At 39.7% G+C, this 21,579-nt stretch overlaps 1 protein-coding gene across 3 annotated transcripts in view; it reads left to right on the top strand.

The window, feature by feature from the left end:
* LOC106540234 (serine/threonine-protein kinase TNNI3K) overlaps nucleotides 1–11,228 on the top strand; it is a 236,331-nt gene extending 225,103 nt beyond the window's left edge. For all 3 annotated transcript variants that reach the window (XM_087719469.1, XM_087719466.1, XM_087719467.1), the window contains 2 exons: nucleotides 7,236–7,315; nucleotides 9,835–11,228. In XM_087719469.1, coding sequence (XP_087575595.1) covers nucleotides 7,236–7,315; nucleotides 9,835–9,911 — 157 coding nt within the window. In that variant the 3' untranslated portion in view covers nucleotides 9,912–11,228. The remainder of the gene's footprint in view (nucleotides 1–7,235; nucleotides 7,316–9,834) is intronic.
* The last annotated feature ends 10,351 nt before the right edge of the window (nucleotides 11,229–21,579 follow it).

The raw sequence follows: 21,579 nt of genomic DNA, 5'->3' as shown, positions 1-21,579 counted from the left end.
AAGGGACTAAGTCCAGCCCCTCTTTGATTGGCACTGATTCTTATCTACCTCTAACCAGATACTGATCTTTAGTTGAGAAGATTCCTGTGCATATGCTTTTAGCAATAAATCAGTTAAATTAACCTTCACACATGGACTGGCCTTTTATGCCTGACAGTTGGTGATGCATTTTTTTGTTTTCCAAACATGCAATTAGTTACATGGATTTCTTTGGTTACTTTATGACATGACAGAGAGAAGAAACATTATAAAAATTATATATGTGATTAATTTTTTTAATTAAATAAATGTCATATAACTGTTAATATGTTTTCTGGAGAAATAATTATTTTAAAAGCCCATCTCCAATATTCTTAGAGCAGCTACATCTGTCCTTCTTTATGTTATCCATCCATCATGATATGGAAGTTTTTTATAGCCATTGTAATTCGTAAGGCTTTTCATAGGAAAACGTGTTTGAAAGGCAACAATCAGCATCTAGTAGTATGCCTCTGTAGATTTTTTTTCAGTATGATTGACAATAAAATTTGATAACTTTTAAATGAAGATTGCAAGTCTTAAAAAAAATATTTTTATAAAGCAATTTCAGTTATGAGGCTTTGCTATGAAGGGTTTCATTGGTTTTGATTAAAAAGATTGGTAACTAATTGCATGGTTTTATGGCTTCTCTTATTGGAAACTAAGGCACCATTTTAATAGTGTGGAAAAATAATTTAAATGGGGGAGAAGTAACCTAAGAAAACATGAAGAGAAGGTGTACTTGATAAAGGAGAAATGCTCAGGTTCCAGAATCTGGAGATAACAAATTCTGTTCAGATGTTTACCAACTGGAATCCACCTTTGGTAAATAAAGTAGAAACACCAAGGCAGTGATGATTTTATTTCATACTTGTTTTTTTCCCACTTCTGAAATATGAATTGGCTCTTGTTACAGAATGCTCTGACAATATCAGCAGGATCCCAAATCAATACATTCCAATTTATTTATTTAGTCTAATTAAATGGAATACATCCAGAAGCCTCATTTCCAAAGAAGCTAGCATCACCTTCTTAGTTCTGAACTCGTTCCAGTCTTCCACCTTCTGTTACTGAACATGTTCGGAACAAATTATTTGCATTTCTGTCAGTAACAATCCTAGTAAATTAACCAACACCTTGATAAAGTTACATCTCTCTGAGAACATACTTGCCCTCTTAAGACTGAAATATCTGGCAGAGAGCAATCACATTGGGATTATGATTTGTTTGTGGTGTATTTTAGAAATGTTAAGATTCAAGATTATTAACTTGCCCAAATATGTGTGCATTGAATGTTTGATTAGCAGTTTTGGTTACCATCTTTACCTATCAGATGATGTTAGCCATCTGATGGTAATGAAATGTCTTCAAAACAACAATCAAGCTTAGAGAACACCAAAGTGTACTCCAGAATACCATACCATAGATCAGGGGTGTCAAACTTAATTTCACTGAGGCCCGCATCAGAGCTGTGTTTGACCTCATGGGGCCAAGGTGGGCATGGCCATCTTGACATCACTCATGTCTGGGAGTGCCCTCTACCAGCAAAAATGGGCTCCCAAGCTTCGTTTTTGGCTGGGACAGCCACCTGCAATTCTCTGTCAATGAAGGCAGAGGGACTTCCGGGGGGCGTGGCCTGTTGCCGAGGAGGGCTCCACCGAGCTCCTCAGAGATCTGGTCTGTATATCTAAATAAGATCATAGATAGCACCCCTTTTTGGCTAAGAAAGGGGCAGGGAGGATAGCCCCGTAGGTTAGGATCTAATCGTAAACCACAGCCTTTTTTCTTTTTTGGCTGTGGAAAGAGATTAGTTCCGGCCGAAGCGGAGCTCTTATCTCCAGCCATTTCTTCTCAGCTGCCTTTTTTTTTTGGGCAGCCCCAGACAGGCTAGCCCCCCCCAGGACAAGATAAAGTTTTTTCAAGCTAGAATTGATACGGGCGGGTCCCACCCCTGTGAGATTTATGTTTTCAGTACTATCGTAAATACCAGCACCATTCGTCTTAGAGACTTCTTTGTCTAATTAGACCTCAAAATGGCGATTTCTCTCCGTGGATGATTGATATACTTAGCCGGTGTTATCTTCCTGCAGACTACTCCTTAAGAAAATAAATTTTTCTTCTTTGGAAATAGAGGGGAGCGAAGCTCTGCTTACTTGCTTATTTATTATGCCACCCAAATCAAAGAAGCGTTTTGCTACAAAAGAATTTAAAGAATTTTCATTGGAAACACAGCCTTTGTCTCCTATGTCTTCTGCTGGGGAACTTTTAACACAGGAATATCTCCTTAAAATGCTTAACGCTTTTAAGAAAGAAATCAGGGAATTTGTATTGGAATTATTTGATGATTTACAATCTAAAGTTAATCAAATGAAGGCGAACACTTTTGCAGCTGTGTCTGCCCTGTCAGATTACTCTGCTGAAATAGAAAACAAATTGGAAAGTCTGGAGAAGGCTAATTTTAATTTGACTACCAATATTCAAATTTTACAAGAAAAAATTAGAAATAACGAAGAACAGCTTATGATACTAAATTTTAATAGGAAGGCATTTGCAATTAGAGTCAGAGGATTCCGTGAAAAGAAGCAAGAGAATTTAAAACAGACCTTTGCTGAAGCCTTCAGCCATGCGCTGGGAAGCCCGGGACTTAACTTTGATTGGCAGATTCGGAAAATCTATCGCCAGAACTCATTGATAGCGGAACAGCGACAGCTCCCGAGGGACATAATTATACATTTCTCTACAAAAGAATCTAGAAACGCGATTGTGCAAAATTTTCATAATAACAGGCTCCGAATTGATGACCAGGACCTGATTGTCTTCAAAGATATTCCTTTCCAGATGTTGAGAGCAAGAAGGGACTACGCCTTTTTAACTAAAGAGCTTAGGAGTCAACAGATTCGATACAGATGGGAGGCCCCTGCCGGCATCACGGTTACATTTGAGAATCAAAGATTTCGTCTTAACTCTGTTTCGGAGGCTCAAGATTTCTATTGTAGGATTCTGAAGGCGGGACTTCCTGACGCGCTTGGAGGAGAGGAGAGACAAGCGGAAGGAGAAAGCAAACGGCTGGCCATGCGGCTGCAAGATGGAGGGGGCAGCCCCTCCTCCCTCGGAGAAACAGAAGAACGCAGATCGAGAATTTAGACACTTCAAAAGACTTCCTAAAGTTGAGGACTGAATGGGGGTTTGAGACCTCTCTCCGGTAGAAAAAGTGGACTAATTTTTATCAGAAGGGAAAGCTGGATGAAACTACTTTGAGCTAGATTCTAAAGTAACGTTAGCATAAATTTGATAGTGGTTAAAAGAATGCGGAATGATTTATGTTGTTTAAACTTTGTTAGATGGGACTATTTTAAAATAGAAGGTTAACTGACTCTTGCTGAAAGTATTATTTGAAAATGATCCATGCTATTTAACTTTTATTTGAAGGGAAAGTTGGTTGTTATAGTTCTGAGTTACTTTTTAAATAAACGCTAGTATAAATTTGATAGTGGTAAATATTAGACAAGCAAGAGATGAGGGTAAAATGCATGTGGAATGAATTACGTTATTTGTGGTAAATACCAGACAAGCAAGGGAAGAGGGCAAAATTTACGTTGTTTAAAGCTTATTAGAACAGGAAGCTGCTTGGGATTATCTTAAGATAACTGTAAAAAGAATGCGGAATGATTTATGTTGTTTAAACTTTGTTAGAAGGGATTACCTTAAAATAGAAGGTTAACTGACTCTTGTTGAAAGTATTACTGGAATATGTGGAATGATTCATGCTACAAATCGCTCTGAGCTATATTTTAAACAAATGTTAGTATAAATTTGATAGTGGTAAATATCAGACAAGTGGGGGATGAGGGTAAAATGCATGTGGAATGAACTAAGTTATTTAAATTCTACTAGAAGGGGAAGTCGGTTGGAATTATCTTAAGATAGAAATTGATTCCTGTGTAAAGTAATATCTGATCTATGCTGCTTAACTTTACTAAGAAGGGGAAATCTGGTTAGATTATTTTGAATTACGGTTTGAAAAAGGGGTAAAGAAAGATCATTTACGTTGTTTAAATTTTACTAGAAGGGAAAGTTTGATTACTTGTCTGTAAAGTTATATTTGAATATATGGCAGGAACTATGCTGCTTAAATCCTATTGGAAGGGATCATGAGGTTTAGGAAGGGAACGGGAGAGTCTACAGAAGATCGGGGTAAATAGCAAAGAAGTAAGAGACGAGAATAAAATATAGATAGAATGATTTATACTATTTAAGCATAGATAAAGATGGGGGGCTGAGATCAACACAAAGAGTGGTTTCTTTTTTTTTTCTTTTTTTCTTTTTTATATATTACTTTTATTTTTTAATCCATATGTATACAAGATATTTTAGATAGAAGGTAGTGCCAGGTGTGGGCCCTGGGAAGCCGGGAAGATTAGGGATGGGGATTGTGGGGGGTGGGGTGGGGGGGGTGTTAACATAATCTTAATAAGAACTAGAATGTATTTATATACGGTGGTTCCTTTTTTTATTATTATTATTATTATCTTTTTTTTTTCCTTGGTTCATTTTACATTTATTAGATCAAACAACACTCGAATAAAGGCATACACCAAGGAGGGAGGTAGAGGGAAGGAAGAGGGAGGAGTTAGGAAGGAGTAAGGGGAATGTAAGGAGTAAGGGGAATGTAAGGAGGGTGTCTGGGGAGTAAGGGGAGAAGGAAGGTTTGAGGGGAAAGGGAAGTAGGAGGGGAGTGTTAGAGGGAGAAAGGAAAGTTGGAGGGGGTAGATGGGGTGTATGGAGGATGCAAGGGTTAGGTGGGGTTGTGAATGATGAGTTGTGTTTCCTTTTTATCTGATTGTTTTATTCCTTTTTTCTTTTTTTTTTCTTCTTTTCTTATAGTAAATACCCTGTGTATAAATGATTGCAAATGGAATGTGAAAATTGAAAAAAAAAGAAATTAAAGTGTCTTCTACTAAATACAAATGAAATAGTAAAAAAAAAAAAAAAAAAAAAATGAAGGCAGAGGCACTGCAAGCCAGTACTTCACTGTTTCCAGGGTGCACCCATAGGCCAGTTCTAAGCACCCTGTGGGCCGGATCTGCCCCACATGCCTTGAGTTTGACACTCCTGCCATAGATGAATTGATACATCTATAAACTGAGTAACTAACTTGGGCCATGGGTTTGAACCATTTTTTAAAAGCTACATCTTATCTTCTCTTTTAATAAACATTCTAACCTGACGGCTCCAAATAATGTTACCAAATAATATCTCTCCACCAAGAAATAGTCTTCTCTGAAAAGAAGTGGAAAGTGTGTTGGTAGAGTCTGAGGTAATGTCAACTCTGAGAGCTATTTTAAATAATATTAGTGATTCTGAGTTTTGCATTTGACCTTGACACTCATTAGATTCTGTTGCCTGGGCACACTTTCGTAACTACACATTAGTTTTAATTTAGGTAAATGTGAAGTCGGATTAGTGACATAGACAAAGTATGGCTTCTCTAATAGCAAGAAAGAATAAATGGATTGAATTAAGTAAATAAATGAACAAACCATTTCAATTCAGTAGAGACCTGGCAACACTAATGACACGAATTCATTCTTCTACTACCCACAGAGTAGAGATGCAGGATATGCAGGATATGAATGGGTTTCAACTGATGAGTCATATTCCATTGCAAGCATATTTGGTTTTAGAATAATAAAGATTGATATTGAAACAGTGTGGCTAATCTGGACAATGGTGCTATTAAGAAGAATTACTTGTTTCAGAATAGTCTTTGCTTTGAAATGGTTGAATATTTATTAGCAAATATTATTAACTGGTTTTAATATGATGCTAGTTTCATGTATTATTTGCATATTCAAGTATTAAAAGTAATTTAGCCTATATTTCATTCTAAAATTCCAGATGGTAAACACAGAAAAACATATAAGTTCAAATATGTTCAATATAATACACTTTAAAAAGCATCTCTCTTGCAATGCAGCAAATACTTTTTAACACTCCCAAAAACATTTACCAAAAGTTTTCAAATATTTCCACAGGATCCACAGAATTCTTTCAAAGCAACAAGTTTGGGCTTGGCATCCGAGCCTAATTAAATATAGTCTGACAGTAAACAACTATTAATCCTTTATTTCTCAGCATTGGCATTATTATCAGAAAAGCCAGATATGGATGGATGGATGGATGGACAGATAGATAAACAATATGTAAGAGACAAATTGTATAGAGACAAATGGATGGAAATATTAATACCCAAGGCAACACAAACTGATTATATAATAATATGTATATTTCTATATATTCATTTAACTGGAAAGCAGGCACATTTTAGGAAGAAGAAAAAGAACAATATGAATCTTATAAAAATAGCCTGTAAAGGTTCCTATAGATAGCTAATGTTTATTTATTATTAAGTCACTTGTGTTTCAATGGGATTTATTTCCTGAAAGGTATCTTTAGAATAAACATTTAAGTTATTTCTCCAATAGTGTGAAGCCAGCCATTGAAGTTAGGAAATTCTTACCTGCCATCAGTTTGAAATTACTGTGATCAAAATCTCCCTGGATGATGCATTGCTGGAAATAATCTTGAATTTCTTCTTTCAGCCACAACTTCACCAAAGGTTCTTTGAAGACACTGTTCTTTGAAATTACTTCAAATAATTCCTGACTTTGACACAGCACAGATGTGCTCTACAAATTACCTGGCTATTAATGGGCAGTTGGGCAGCTTCTTTTTTCATTCACAGGGAATACTTGATAATGATAGTTGCCCATCAACTGAGAGCAGCTGGCAAAGGCTGGCTCTATCCGATCACTTCCAAGAATAAAGGAATGTGTTTACGGTGAATAAATTTGGGATTTGCTTCAAAAGGGTAATGCTCTGTTTAGCAAAGAAATTAGCATGCACAAACCTGATAGTACAGATGTAAATAAAATATTTATAGTGTGCTGGACCTATCACCTCAGATTGCTAATAACACTGAAAGTAGTTCTGACGTTGGGGCAAAGCTCAAGGTCAGAAACAAGCTATTCCAAAAATGTTTCTCTCTCTATAACCATATTCTCCTCTTCCTCCTTACACTATTACAGTGCAACTCTTGCATTGTAAAAGGCATCCTCATATTTTGAATGAGAGTAGTTTGTTTTTAAATCATACGGGTTTGAAGCAAGCTCTAAATGGTACTCTTCTTCACCATTTCTCTTTTCTACAATTTACAGCACTGGTCAGCAGTCTTCTCAAGGCCTTTCTTTGGAAGAGATGAGAAGAAATTTTCAATGCTCACCTATTGACCAAAATGGTAAAATATGAGTCCTCTTCAATAGTAATAAACTGTATTAATGGACTGATGGTGTTTTCTTTGGAATGAAATTGATCCTCCAAACTTAAAGCACCCAGAAATAAGAAATCAGCAATTGTGCTAATAGGAGATAACAATAGCCAAGTACTTAGACTTATATCCCGCTTCACAGTGCTTTACAGCCTTCTCTAAGTGGTTTACAGAGTTAGCATTAAAGGTGGTATTCAGCATGTTCTGACCAGTTCTGGAGAACCAGTAGCAGAAATTTTGAGTAGTTCAAAGAACTGGTAAATACCACCTCTGAGTGGCCCCGCCCCCATCTATTCTCTGCTTCCTGAGTACCAGCTGATTGGGAGCGAATGGGGATTTTGCAGTAACCTTCCCCTGGAGTGGGGAGGGAATGGTAATTTTACAGTATCCTTCCCCTGCCACGCCCATCAAGCCTGCCCACCAAGCCATGCCACTCCCACCAACAGAACTGGTAGTAAAAAGGTTTGAATCCCACCATTGGTCAGCATATGGTCCTCAACAATCTGGGTCCTCATTTTACCAACCTTGGATAGAAAGCTGATCAACTTTGAGCCAGTGGGGATCAAACTCCTGGAAGTCAGCTGAATTAGCCTGCAATACTGCATTCTAACCACTGCGCCACCACGGCTCAGTTGCTTCTCTTTGAGCTGTGCAATACCTTCAAGTGGCTTAGCTTTAATTAAAGTTAAACTAAATACAGGTAATCCTCTTTTTGTGCCTGAATTGGTTTCTGTGAAACAATTGGTAAATGACAGTTTCTAGATGAACCCTGTAACAGAGGGAGGGGAGTGGGGCTGCAAAGACCACTGCCATCCAATTCAACTAAAGTTCTTTCCTACAATGTCCTGTGTCTCGTCTGTTTTTTTTTCTTTTTCTCCTTTTTGCAGACCAGATAGATTCCTTTAATAAGCGATCTCCTCCTGACCTGCTTTTTTCTCTCTCTGCAGTGCAGTACTTATCTAAAAAGTGCTAACTGCAAGCTCAGCTCTGTGACCTTAATTACTTGATTAGAACTTTAGCTGCTGCCTGCAACTGACCAGACCTTGATCGGTTTCAACTGAAGACTTTTGTTATGCTAAATAAAGTTACTTTTTCACCAGCCAAAACTGTGAATGATCATTGTCTGAGGCAATTGCTAAAGAAGTAGGCTTGTCCACCTTTGAGGTCACTTAGCATTACTTATGTCCAGGACTTACCAGAACCTTGACACAGTACTGCTAGTTGTCTTAGGCACCATCTAACAAGCTCCAAAGTAAGGCAATATTCTCATGAATTAAACTAATGAGTTTTCTGGTATTAAGATTAGGCAAGGAAGAAATATAGCATTTTAATATTAACTACTACATATTCTCAATTTTTCCTTGAATCTGGAGCTTATGGCAGTCTTACTTGATGGTCTTTGCATGCTGGGCCCATATAGAAAAAAAGACACTCCCACCAGTACTTTAGATAAAGGAGCCAGAAGAAATGGAGCAGCCTGTCTCAGCATTTCATTTGGATGCAGTGAGAGAAATTGTTTACTTTGTCAAATCAGCAAGAATTGAGATCTTGCCTTTTGCAATTAGGAGAGTTTTTTTTTTGTTTTTTTTTTTTGTTATTTGGCTTCAGGAGTGAAATTCAGCAGGTTCTGACAGGTTCTGGGGAACCAGTAGCAGACATTTTGAGTAGTTCGGAGAACCGGCAAATATTACCTTTGGCTGGCCCCAGAGTGGGATGGGAGTGGAGATTTTGCAGTATTCTTCCCCTGCCATGCCCACCAAGCCACACCCATAGAATCAGTAATTAAAAAAAATTGAATTTCACCACTGCTGGACTTCCTCCCCCTCTCCCCCCCCCCCCACACAGAATCTTGTTTATGTTATAAGTAGTCTTCACCCATGATGGTCTTTGTTCAGAGATTTGGTGACTAGGCTAAACAGTCCTATATTGCACAAAAGGAATAATTGAAGCAATGACATTTAACCCATGGCCCAGATGATAAATGCTCTAATAAGCAAACAGGTACTTATAGTATAAACTGTTGTAACAGTAATAATCCAAGATTAAGGACATAATTATTTCTGGCAGACAGCTTATTGTTGACCAGTCGAATCTTCCATTCAGGGTCAAGATATGTATATTTAAAAATCAAACAGAAGTGTGAGACTTCTGTGTTAACGTTTCCCTCTTTCCTATCGGCCATCATCTTAAATGGCTAGCGTGATTGTGAATACGAATGGCATCCTGTCTGTCTGTCAGATCCCACCGCTGTCATTTTCCGGAAAAGAAATGACTTTGAATGGGGTGACTTCAGGTCATAAAAGATGCGGCCAAAGCAGATCTTTATATTTGGCAGCAAATCTGTGCATTTCTGCTACCAGGGAAGCCCTCTGTGCTTGCTTTCTGTATACAGAGGCTTGATGAAGCTGGGAAGAAGAGAGACAAGGTGCTTTAGCTAGGCTGAGCAGCATTTGCGATGAGTACCCGAGCTTCTTTTTTGTTTTCCACAGGTTATGTGTCGGATCCCATGAGTACACTGCGATTTCCTTCCTGCAGCAACAGTGGCAGCTTTGAAGACAGTGGCTGACAGCAGGAACCATCTACCTGCAGCGAGACTCTCCACCAATTGGCAGCAACAATTCTTCCTCTGTCGCCACGGTTCCCAGGCATCATACATTACAGCAAAGAGCCTTAGGCCGGCTTGTTTATTTACTGTTAGCTAATGCTTCCCCAATAAATTACTCCTTCACCATTTTTTCCCCTCCTATTCCAGTAATTTAAAGAAGGTGAGGAAACATAAATCAGTGAAGTTGCAGAATTTAGGAGAGGGGCTGTTCACCCAGGAACGTACTGTATTCGTGGTGCCAGTAAAAGTAATTAGTGGGCCTGGTATATATTTTCTCTAGCAAGCATGAAGAGAGGGAAATAATTGTTACACTGTGGGAAATCGCAATCTTAGGACTCCCCATGGTGGAAAAATTTCACTTCCTTTCTTTCATGGTAGTAAAGAAATTTATGGCTCCATGTTTCCTGTAGGATTGCTCATTTTCCTTTTCACCTACGCATCCTTTGATCTCATCCATCACCTGAGGGGGCTCCGCAGTATCTCTTCCAAAGCTGCGGATCAGTGTTTCTCAACCTCAACAAATTTAAGAGTGTGGACTTCAACTCCCAAAATTCTGGGAATTGGAGTCCAGAAGTCTTAAAAGTTGTTGAGATTGAGAAACACTGCTGTCAGCCATCACCTGCCCTTCTAATTTATATTACCTGCCCTTCTTTATATCTTCCCTGGCTCTCGTTTGCGTAATCTATGTTGATAAATCAGCCAGAAGTTCTTTTTTTTAAAAGCTAATTTGTTACAAACACTTTGAATTAAAACTGCAATGTAATGCGGATTAACGTGGTACTGTTCAAAATTGTTAACTGATTAATATGAGATGTCCAGGCTTATTTTCCTTTGCTCTGTTCAAAGTGAATAATTTATTCTTTTATTTTAATATTCTCTTGAATAATTACTAGTGTTAACGGACTTGTAGGGGGATGCAATTCAGAGAACCGGATCTTTGTCGCTTTTCTTGAATGTTGTCCAAACATTTGCTTCCAAGGCTGCAGTAAGATGTAGTCAGATTTGAAATCAGTTTCTTCTACCATCAACAAGCTAGTCAGTTCCTAAAGCTGCCCACGTGTAGGACCTTAATGTAATTCAGAAGACAATAAGCAACGCTTTTGATACCATTTGGGAATTTTATCCTCCTTCTTATAAACAGACCTACACATTTTAGAAGCTGATTGATTTCTGTAAATTTTGTAGCTGACATTAGACTGGCCTCTCACATGAAAAAAAAGAAGATATGAAGAGGAAAATATGTAAAACCACCAGAAATACATTCTGATGAAAAATGTCTACCTGTGTATGTGTATATTTGGGTGTGGGAATGGATGTTACCTTATTAGTGAAAAAGGCAGCCATGATGAAATGAAATGACCTGTGTTATCAAGATTACTTTTAAAAAAAAAAACTACATGTAATTCTCATTTAGTGACCACAATTGGGAAGTGCAACTTGGTTGTTAAGCAAAGCAATCATGAAGTGAAACCATGACTATGCCTATGATCTTACTTCAGCTTTCCTTTGCTTTACAGGCCTGCAAAGGTTTAGGTTTAGGTTTTTGGTTTAGGTTTTATTTGACTTGTATGCCGCCCTATTCCCGGAAGACTCAAGGCAGCTAACAATCAGAAGGGGAGGGGGTACAAAAATAAAAATAGAAAACAGAAATTTAAAATACAACAACAGTCATAACCTTGAAGGGGGCTGGATAGTTCAACAGCCCCAGGCCTGCCGGAACAGCCAGGTCTTAGTTGCTTTGCGGAAGGCCGGAAGGGTGGTAAGGGTCTGGATCTCAACGGGGAGATCGTTCCAGAGGGCCGGAGCAGCCACAGAGAAGGCCCTCCTCCGGGGAGTCGCCAGCCGACATTGGCCGGCAGATGGAATTCGGAGGAGGCCTAGTCTGTGGGATCTAATAGGTCTTTGGGAGGTGACTGGCAGGAGGCGGTCTCTCAAGTAACCAGGTCCGATACCATGAAGGGCTTTAAAAGTAACGACAGGTCTTGTAAATGCAAGAACTGATCACAATTCATCACCGTAGTAACTGTGAACGATCATTAAAGAAGGCAGTTGGTAAAAGAAGATTCCCTATATTTATGTATTTTGATCAAATGCAAACTGCCTTCACCCACAAAGGAGCAGTCAGGTTTGAGCATCCTAACAGGTAATTTTGTGACCGAAGATTTTACAATACAGAATGAAATGAGGATGACTGTGCATGTAGACCTCTTCAGAATACAGCGGCACAAAAGCCTAAAAGCCTGGAAGCTCAGGGCTGTCCAGCTGACACAAATACTGCTCCACAGTGTCACCTAGTGCTCCTAAGGGGAAAACCATGTTCAGAAATATTTTGCTGTTCTGGGTGCCATGCTTATACATATGCGTGCAAGCACAGATGTGACAAGACTAGGACCCAGGGACTGTTGGATTTGCAAATAAACAAGCTAAACATAAAAAGCCCTTTTGTTTCCTCCAGGTTTTATGTGCTGTGGAGACAGATATAGATCTAAGTGTTTGGATTCAGAAATCAAACAATTCATATCACTGTTTTATAAGCAAGACAAACTGCAGGCTAGCAGTTAAACTCATGAGCTGTAGCAAAGGCTTAAGTGTTTCAGAATCCAGAGGTTAATGCAATGCAAAGTATTAAAATGCTTTCATAGTCAACCTTGAAAAATATGCTAAGCTGGGAATTCTGTTCCATCATCCACTCAGCGGACAGTTTACATGCTCCGTTGATGGGTTACACTGCAATGAAAAGTATAATGAACACCATGAAACCCTCAAGTTGAAAGCTTACTGTAACAACAATATACACTCTGAATCATAAACCACTTGGCCAGATGTGCAGCATTTTGTACTGAGAATGATCCAAAACAGAACATTCAGTACAGTGAATGTTATTATCTGTTCATATGACCAAAGCCTTCAAAACAGTAGATGCAAGCCAATAAGACCACAAATCAGTGCCAAAAGATATTCCTCATCCCTTCATGAGCTAAATAATGGCTTAGAGGTGAAATGCAATAATATGGATTAAAGGTAAAGGTTCCCCTCGCACATATGTGCTAGTCATTCCTGACTCTAGGGGGCAGTGCTCATTTCCATTTCAAAGCTGAAGAGCCAGCGCTGTCCGACGATGCCTCCATGGTCATGTGGCTGGCATGACTAAATGTCGAAGGTGCACAGAACACTGTTATCTTCCCACCAAAGTATTCCCTATTTTTCTACTTGCATTTTTACATGCTTTTGAACTGCTAGGTTGGCAGAAGCTGGGACAAGTAACGGGTGCTCACTTCGTTACCACCAAACTGCAAACCTTTCTGATCGACAAACTCAGCGTCTTAGCCACTGAGCCACCATGTCTCTTAATATAATATGGATTACATCAGACCTACGTCAACGATGAAACAGTGTCAATGACACCACCAGAAGTTATCTGTGGGCTCCTTGTATTAATATAGTTACCTGTTGTGACTCAGCAGAAGCTTGCTGTGAGTTGCGTCGGGATGCAGGAATAATGGGCAGCTGTTGCTTGTTAGGGTCATTTTCTGCAGATAAAAGACACACCTTAGTTGCAGAAGTCAACGTTCGTGGTTCGTTGTTCATCGCGTGTGGTTCATTGTTTCAAGATTCAAAGAGGCACTTGGATAAGTGATTTGCTTTCTGTAAACCTGGTTTGCTGTAAGAGCTTTTTGTTTTTGCTTTTGCTGTGTAACTTTTTGCCAGAGACTTTATCTACATTTATTTTTGGGCTCGCAGCCAACTTGAGCCAGGACTGATAAAGATATTTCCTTTGAAGTTCTGTCTGACTGTCATTTGTGAACGAGCAAAAAGGGGGGTCAGAATAGTTACTTCTGATAACCAGAAAAGTAGAAAGATTTCCAACCTTTGTTAAACAGAATATGAATGTAAGATTGTGTTTGTCATAGGACTGTTTGGCTGAAAACGACAATGGATGCCAATCTGTAACCTTTATTCCACCCCTTTCTTCTCCCTACACTTTATTCTTAAGGTTATACCCTGTGCATATAAAGAAGCAAACAGAGATCTGTAAAAATGTGTGTCATAATCAAATCTTTCTGCTGTTTTGCTGTAGCAGACTAATCTAACTACTACTCCGGAAACTATATTTTGTGGAGAAAAAAGGAAATTCTTTTTTAAAAAATTGTGGATTTTTTTATTATTATTGCAAGTTCATCCTTCTCATATTCTCCCTTTCTCCGAGCTTCTTTTTGCCTGTTGAGCATCACTGAGCACAAGAAGCACAATTAAGACACCCCTACATGTGATGCAGAAAGCTGAACGTGAACTCTGATCTTTCCTATTTCAACATAATGAGCAAATTCTGCAGAGGAGAGCAAGGGAGCAGCCACGAATTCATTGACAGCTTGCAGGTCGGGGAGAAACATCTGAGATGCCAAAATAATGGTGAGGAAGAAGCATCAGTGGAAAACAAAGTGAGGGGTGTATAGGGAGTGATGGCAAGTCTCTAGAGTAGGGGTGAGAAATCGGATCTTATATTTCACAAAGGGAAAACAAGGAGAGTCCATCAAAATAAGAGCATTTTCTGCATACATTTTAAGCAGAGAAGGTCTGACCAAAAGGTGACAAGGGTGGATTGAAGCTGACTGGACCAGCACTTAAATCTGATTTTGACATTAGCTATGAGAAACTGTTCTCCAGGCTAGTCAGGGCACTTAGTTGACATTGTTCTGCCTTCAAACACCTGCTCCCTTCTCATCTCAGCTGTCTACAACAGCCTACATCAGCCACCTAATGGTAGAGTCCGCTACTCATCAGATTTGGTGCAGCAAATCAGTATGTGAATGCAACATACCAGTGAAATGGGGCTAACAGAGCATCAGAGCCAGTGCCCTACAAGCATCTCCATCAAGAGGTTTCATTGCTGGAAGAAATGCACCAGAAGAAAAAGGCTCATTTCCTTATTAAAGAGGAAAATAAAGACCTTATTAAAGTCCTTTTCTCTTTTCTGTTTATATATATCGGCTCTCTTCCACAACAAACTGCATCAGGCACCAACGTTTCTGGCTGGATGCTGAATGTGACAGGTAGGTGGTTAAAAAGACACAATGTTTCATGCTATAGTTCTCCCCAGTGAATTTCTCAATGATTGCTACTGTTAAAAATAAAGACTAATTCTGAGTGAAGAAAGATACTAATTGCAGCCCAGTTTATATTTGCTTGAATAAATTCATATTTTTCATAACCTGCTTGCATATGAAAAATGAAATCAACTCAATTATTCAGGACACAAAGTCATTGCAACAGGATTCACTTTTTGGGTTGGTATCTATCAGCTAACAATGGTGTGGAAGCCTGCCAGAAAGAGAGAAAGGGAAAGATAAAGGGAGGGAGGGAGGGAGGAAAGAAGAGAGGGGGAGGGAGGGAGGGAGAGAGAGAGAAAGGAAGAAGGAAGGAAGGAAAAGAGAGGGGGGAAAGAATAAGAAAGAATAAGAAAGAAAGAAAGAAAGAAAGAAAGAAAGAAAGAAAGAGAAAGAAAGAAGGAAAGAGAAAGGAAAGAAAGGAAAGAAAAAAGAGAGAAAGAAAATATCCAAATCTCTGCAATGCATCTCCATTAACAGGTCCACTCAAGTGTAAGAAATTAATGAGGACTAGAAATAGAACAAGGGGAGCAGCAAGAGGAAAAAGCTATTTTAATTGCCTGATCCAGTGCCAGCATATGACCCTTTACATTCACAGGGGAATTTTGTTTCATTTGCTGATTCTAGATAGTTGTTATGGTAGACTTTCATAGTTTGAAATGCAAAGCATTTGACAAAGCCAACTGGTTGGATTCAAGCAAAGCAAACACATTGTTTTACTGGTAATTAATATAATTGGCTATTAGAGGAAAACACTGCCTCAGTTAATTGGTCTCTATAGAAGGAATATCAGGTCTTCCAGGGAAAACAAGCTGCTCAGAAATGCTGAGTTATTAATTCAAAAGGATTTTTTTAAAGAATCAAAATGTAAAATCCACTCTAGCACAGGGTCCTCGTGTTGTTGCTGAGGTCAAATTAAACTTGTCCCTTTCCCAGAAATAAAGTATATTTGAAATACATGGAGAGAGAGACAGAGACACAGAGAGAATACCTTCACCAAGGTATTTTCAAGTTCATTCAGTTACTAGTAGCTGTAGCATCATTACTAATTGTTGGCAACCTTGAAAGTCAGAGCTGTGGTTTATTATACAACATTTAAAAAATAAGCAGTCAAGAAGGCAGAATATTCACTCAGACCAGTACTCTCTACACACGTTTCAGATTAGTTGGTGGGGAAAAGATTTTGAAATTTGGCAATTGGTTAAACTCAGTGGTGGGATCCTCCCCATTTTAACAACCTGTTTGGTGATCACATGATTTGCGCGCTCACATGCACATGTTCAGTTTGAAGAATTCTTCACTTCCCAGGTTCTTCAGAGGAGTAACACAGCTGATTCGTGTGACAATCAGCTCTGCTGCACGAATCAGCTGAAAAGATAAAGATAGGAAAATAGTGCAAGTGAGCGGGTGGGCCCATCTGATTGTCGGGGTGAACCATTTTGCTCCAAGCTGATCATTGGAGCTCCTGGTCAAACCGGTAGTATCCCACCCCTGGTTAAATTGTATCTTGACAACTATGATGAGCAATTTCATCAAGTCCTAGTAGCTCTTCCAGAGTGTTTTACTTTATTTATTTGTTAAATTTTTGTGCCGCCCATCTCATTGATGTAGTGTCTTGCAATAAGATAAAAAGTAAAAAAAAAGTCCTACAAGACAATTAAAATTAGAAGAATTAAATAGAAAAGCTAAAAACCTAGTGTTGTCCCTTTCAGATTTAAAAACATCAATAACGTGTAAATGTATTATCTGAATGTATGAACTCTATAACTGAGGAATTCTTAATTTAATTACTTTCAAATTTAAAATGCATTTGGCGACTCATCCATGGGCTTTGGGGGAAAAAAACAATCAGCTTTGATGTTAATCATCTGTAATATCTGCCAGTTCTGTGACTTACTGCACAAACGTAGTTCCAAAGTTGATTTGATTCACAATGATTTTGTTATTACAACAACATTATGGAGAGTTTCTAAAGATTACTACTCTTTTTCATCAATAATAGCACTTCATAGTCCAGTATATTTACTATTGCATAGGATTGAGTGCCTCTTTGTCCACTCCCAATTAGAACTACTGTATGGACTTACTTGTATTCTTTCTCTCGGGTTGGACTCCAAGTGCAGAGTATTGGACCTGAGGAAGCGGATAGGGTCCTTTGAGCTGTTACTGCAACTACTTGTTTATTATATCCTTGCCCCACCTGGTTGCTAAAGGTCTCCAGAAGGGTGACTTACAGGTGAGTCGAAGCAGTAATTAATACATCACTGCAAGAAGGGATATTCCCAGCACCATTTTAGGAATCCTTGGTCTGTCCCCTCCATAAGAAATCTTCACTAGATCCCATCTGTCTGGACAATTTCCATCCAGTTTCAGGGGACATGGAAGAAAAGTGGTTGTGCTGCAGTTTCAGAGGGTCCTGGATAAAACAGATTATCTGGACCCTCTTCAGTCAGGTTTCAGACCTGGTTATGGGACAGAGATGGCATTGGTCGCACTTGTCGATGATGTGTTTGGCGGGAACAGGTTTGGGGTAATGTATTCATCAGTAGTAGGATTCATTTTTTTTACTACCACTTCTGTGGGTGTGGCTTGGTGAGCATGGTATGGCTTGGTGGGCATGGTATGGCTTGGTGGACATGGCAAGGGAAGGGTACTGTAAAATTCCCATTCCCTCCCCACTCCAGGGAAAGGATACTGCAAAATCCCCATTTCCTCCCAATCAGCTGGGGCTTGGGAGGCAGAGAATAGATGGGGGCAAGGCCAGTCAGAGGTGGTATTTACCGGTTCTCTGAACTACTCAAAATTTCCGCTAACAGTTCTCCAGAACTGGCCAGTACCTGCTAAATACCACCTCTGGTATTCATCCTTGCTCTTTTTGACTTCTCAGCAGCTTTAAAGCCCTTTATGACATGGATTGAGAGTATCTGAGGAACCATCTCACCCCAATGGGATTAACCTTCCACACTCATGCCAGCAGAAAGGGCCTATTTCAAATTCCATAGGCAAAGAATTTCCTAGCGAAAAGATCCCACATTGCCACCTTGGTTGCGTCTTCTGAGTCCCGCCCAGCCGCCCTGTTTAGGATAACCCGTTCCCTCCTAAATAGGAGGGATACGGGGGAACCCTTGCAGGGTAGAGCTGAGGATTATGCCCAATTCTTAGCGGACAAAATTGCTCGGTTTCGGTCGGATTTGGACTCCATCCCCGCAGTTCCAGCCGAGGCACAAGAGGAAGAGGTAGACCACCTCTGGGTTGAGTTTCAGGATGTTGCCCCTGGGGATGTGGACAAGGCCATGAGGGCTGTAAGTGCCTCCACCTGTGTACTGGACCCGTGTCCCTCATGGCTGGTTGTCAACAGCAGTGAGGTGACACGAGGCTGGATCCAGGCGGTTGTTACCGCCTCTCTTCGGGAGGGGCACTTCCCCGCCGTGCTAAAAGCGGCGGTGGTGAGACCCCTCCTGAAGAAGCCATCTTTGGATCCAGCTGTCCTTAACAACTACCGTCCAGTCTCCAACCTCCCTTTTGTTGGGAAAGTTGTTGAGAAGGTGGTGGCCTTCCAGCTTCAGTGGTCCTTGGAGGAAGCAAGCTATCTCGACCCCTTCCAGTCAGGCTTCAGACCCGGTTACAGCACAGAAACCGCTTTGGTCGCATTGACCGATGATCTTTGGAGAGCCAGAGATGGAGGCCATCCCTCCATCCTGGTTCTCCTCGACCTCTCGGTGGCTTTCGATACCATCGACCATGGTATCCTTCTGCGACGACTGCGGGAGGTGGGAGTGGGAGGCACTGTGTTACAGTGGTTCTCCTCCTACCTCTCGGACAGGTCGCAGTCGGTGTTAGTGGGGGGGCAGAGATCGACCCCTAGGCCCCTATCATATGGAGTGCCGCAGGGTTCGGTCTTATCCCCCCTACTATTCAACATCTACATGAAACCGCTGGGTGAGATCATTCGAAGGCACGGGATAAGATACCATCAATATGCGGACGATACCCAGTTGTATCTGTCCGCCCCGTGCCAACTCAATGAAGCGGTGGACGTGATGAACCGGGGTCTTGAGGCCGTTATGGACTGGATGAGGGCTAACAAGCTTGTACTCAACCCGGAGAAGACCGAGTGGCTGTTGTGTTTTCCTCCCAACAATTCGACCAGTGTTCCATCGCTCAGGCTGGGGGGTCAAATTTTACACCCCTCAGAGAGGGTTTGCAACTTGGGAGTCCTCCTGGACCCACAGCTGACTTTCAACCATCATTTGACGGCTGTGACCAGGGGGGCATTTGCCCAGGTTCGCCTGGTGCGCCAGTTGCGACCCTACCTGAATCGGGAGGCTCTCACAACAGTCACTCGGGCCCTTGTGACCTCTAGGCTGGAATACTGCAATGTGCTCTACATGGGGCTGCCCTTGAAGAGCATCCGGCGACTTCAGCTAGTCCAGAACGCAGCCGCGCGAGTGATTGTGGGTGCACCTCGGTTCACCCACATAACACCTATCCTCCGCGAGCTGCGCTGGCTACCTGTTGATCTCCGGGTGCGCTTCAAGGTGCTACTTGTCACTCATAAAGCCCTTCATGGTAGTGGGTCTGCGAACTTGAGAGACTGCCTCCTGCCAATTACCTCCCTGCGACCAATTAGATCTCATAGATTAGGCCTCCTCCGAGTTCCATCTGCCAGTCAGTGCCGACTGGCAACTACAAGGAGGAGAGCCTTCTCAGTTGTAGCTCCGACCCTTTGGAACGATCTCCCCGTGGAGATTCGTACTCTCACCACCGTCCAGGCCTTCCGCACAGCCCTTAAGACCTGGCTAGCCCGTCAGGCCTGGGGACAAAGATAACTGCCCCCACCCGAATGATGAATGAATGTTGCTTATTATTTTACTTATGTTTTGTATGTGTTATTGTTTGTATATCCCTTCCCCTCATTTTATGTAAGCCGCCCTGAGTCCCCTCAGGGAAAAGGGCGGCCTATAAGTGTTAATAAAACCTCTAAACCCCTAAACTGGTGAGATCCAGGAGAACAGCCTTTTCTGATATGACTGACCAAATAAAAATCTTCATTCTCAAGGGGTCCATCATCTTGATTTTTAGCTTTTCTGTTCATTTTTTTTCTAATTTTAATTGTTTTCTTTTTTAAAACTTGTAATTTTATTACAAGTAAATACCCTGAGTCACTATAACAGTGAGATGGCAGCATAGAAATGTAATAAATAAAAAATAAAATAATTGTATGATTGTATACTATGCACACATATTCATCTGTATATAAACTTACAGTATAAAGACTTTCCTCCCATAAAAATAGAGAAACAAAGCTATTACCTTGAAAAGTGGGGAAAAACAAAAAGGACTATATATTATGATGGATACACTGAAATATATTGTTTGAGTGAAAAACAAACATGCTTCGATTTGTCTTCCACAAAGAAAATTCTACCTTAAAAAAATGTATTGCATAAAGCATGACAGAGAACACACATTACCTGAAATGCCACTATTATTATAATATTAAAATCTAATATAAACTAAACTCAAAGAAAGAAAAGAAAATAGACTAGAGTAGAAATAAAGGAAAAAGAGAAAAAAGAAGAAAAAGAAAAATAAGAATATAATAAAGAAAAAGAAATATATAAAATGTGATTTGCAACCTTTATTTCAACGAGTATAAACCAATTTAGAAATTCTTCACCCTCTTTAAAATTACATTGATTTTTTTTCATCTCATAGCCCATCTTATCTGTAAATAAATCCATACAGCATCATCCTTTCAGTCCTGATCTTCTCTCACAAAGTTTATAAAGGGTTGCTAGAAGTAACAATACATCTTATTTTACCCTTGATCAAATATACCAATTTTATATTCCTTCCTTTTATTTCTAATAGTTGCTAGAAATAACAACATATCTTATTTTATCCTTGATCAAATATATCAATTTTATATTGCTTCCTTTCATTTCTAATAGTCCTAATTTTTAATTTATTCAAATATTGTTGCAAGATTAGATTTCCCTTTATTTCTTTGTCCCACTGCATAGTCTTCTTAACAAGCCCCTTTTGTAAATTCAAAACCAATTTCTATTATACATTACCTTGGTCTGCAAGGTATAAATCTAGTTTTGATATCATCTCTATTTTGCCAGATTTTTGTTCTACAAGTTACTTTTCTTCAATAATATATTTTAAACATAGTTCATCCATGAAGCAGACACCATTACTCTCGTTGTTGATATTACAAGTACTATTTTCTGATTCCATTCTTCAAAAGTCTTTTTTGGTATTTTTATTGTCATTACATTTTGTACAGAGCTGCATATCTTTCTTCTACCTAAAATCTTTACTTTCCCCTAATGTTTTTCAAATCATAAAAATTCTTTATCTATGTCTTTTAAATATCTAAACAGAATTGATTTCCCATGACAAGTTGTTTGTACTTTGTAATTAATTCCATAATCTTATTCTAAAAAAAAATCATTATTTCAATTTTATCTAGATCTTTAGTCTATATATTGCTTTATTGGAACAAAATATTTCCC

Source organism: Thamnophis sirtalis, unplaced genomic scaffold, assembly GCF_051295495.1.
Source record: "Thamnophis sirtalis isolate CommonGarterSnake01/CBP01778 unplaced genomic scaffold, rThaSir2_p1.2 scaffold_7, whole genome shotgun sequence".
Lineage (NCBI taxonomy): Eukaryota > Metazoa > Chordata > Lepidosauria > Squamata > Natricidae > Thamnophis > Thamnophis sirtalis.
The sequence above is the reverse complement of the archived record's forward strand: the minus strand, read 5'-3'. Positions and strand labels throughout refer to the sequence as shown.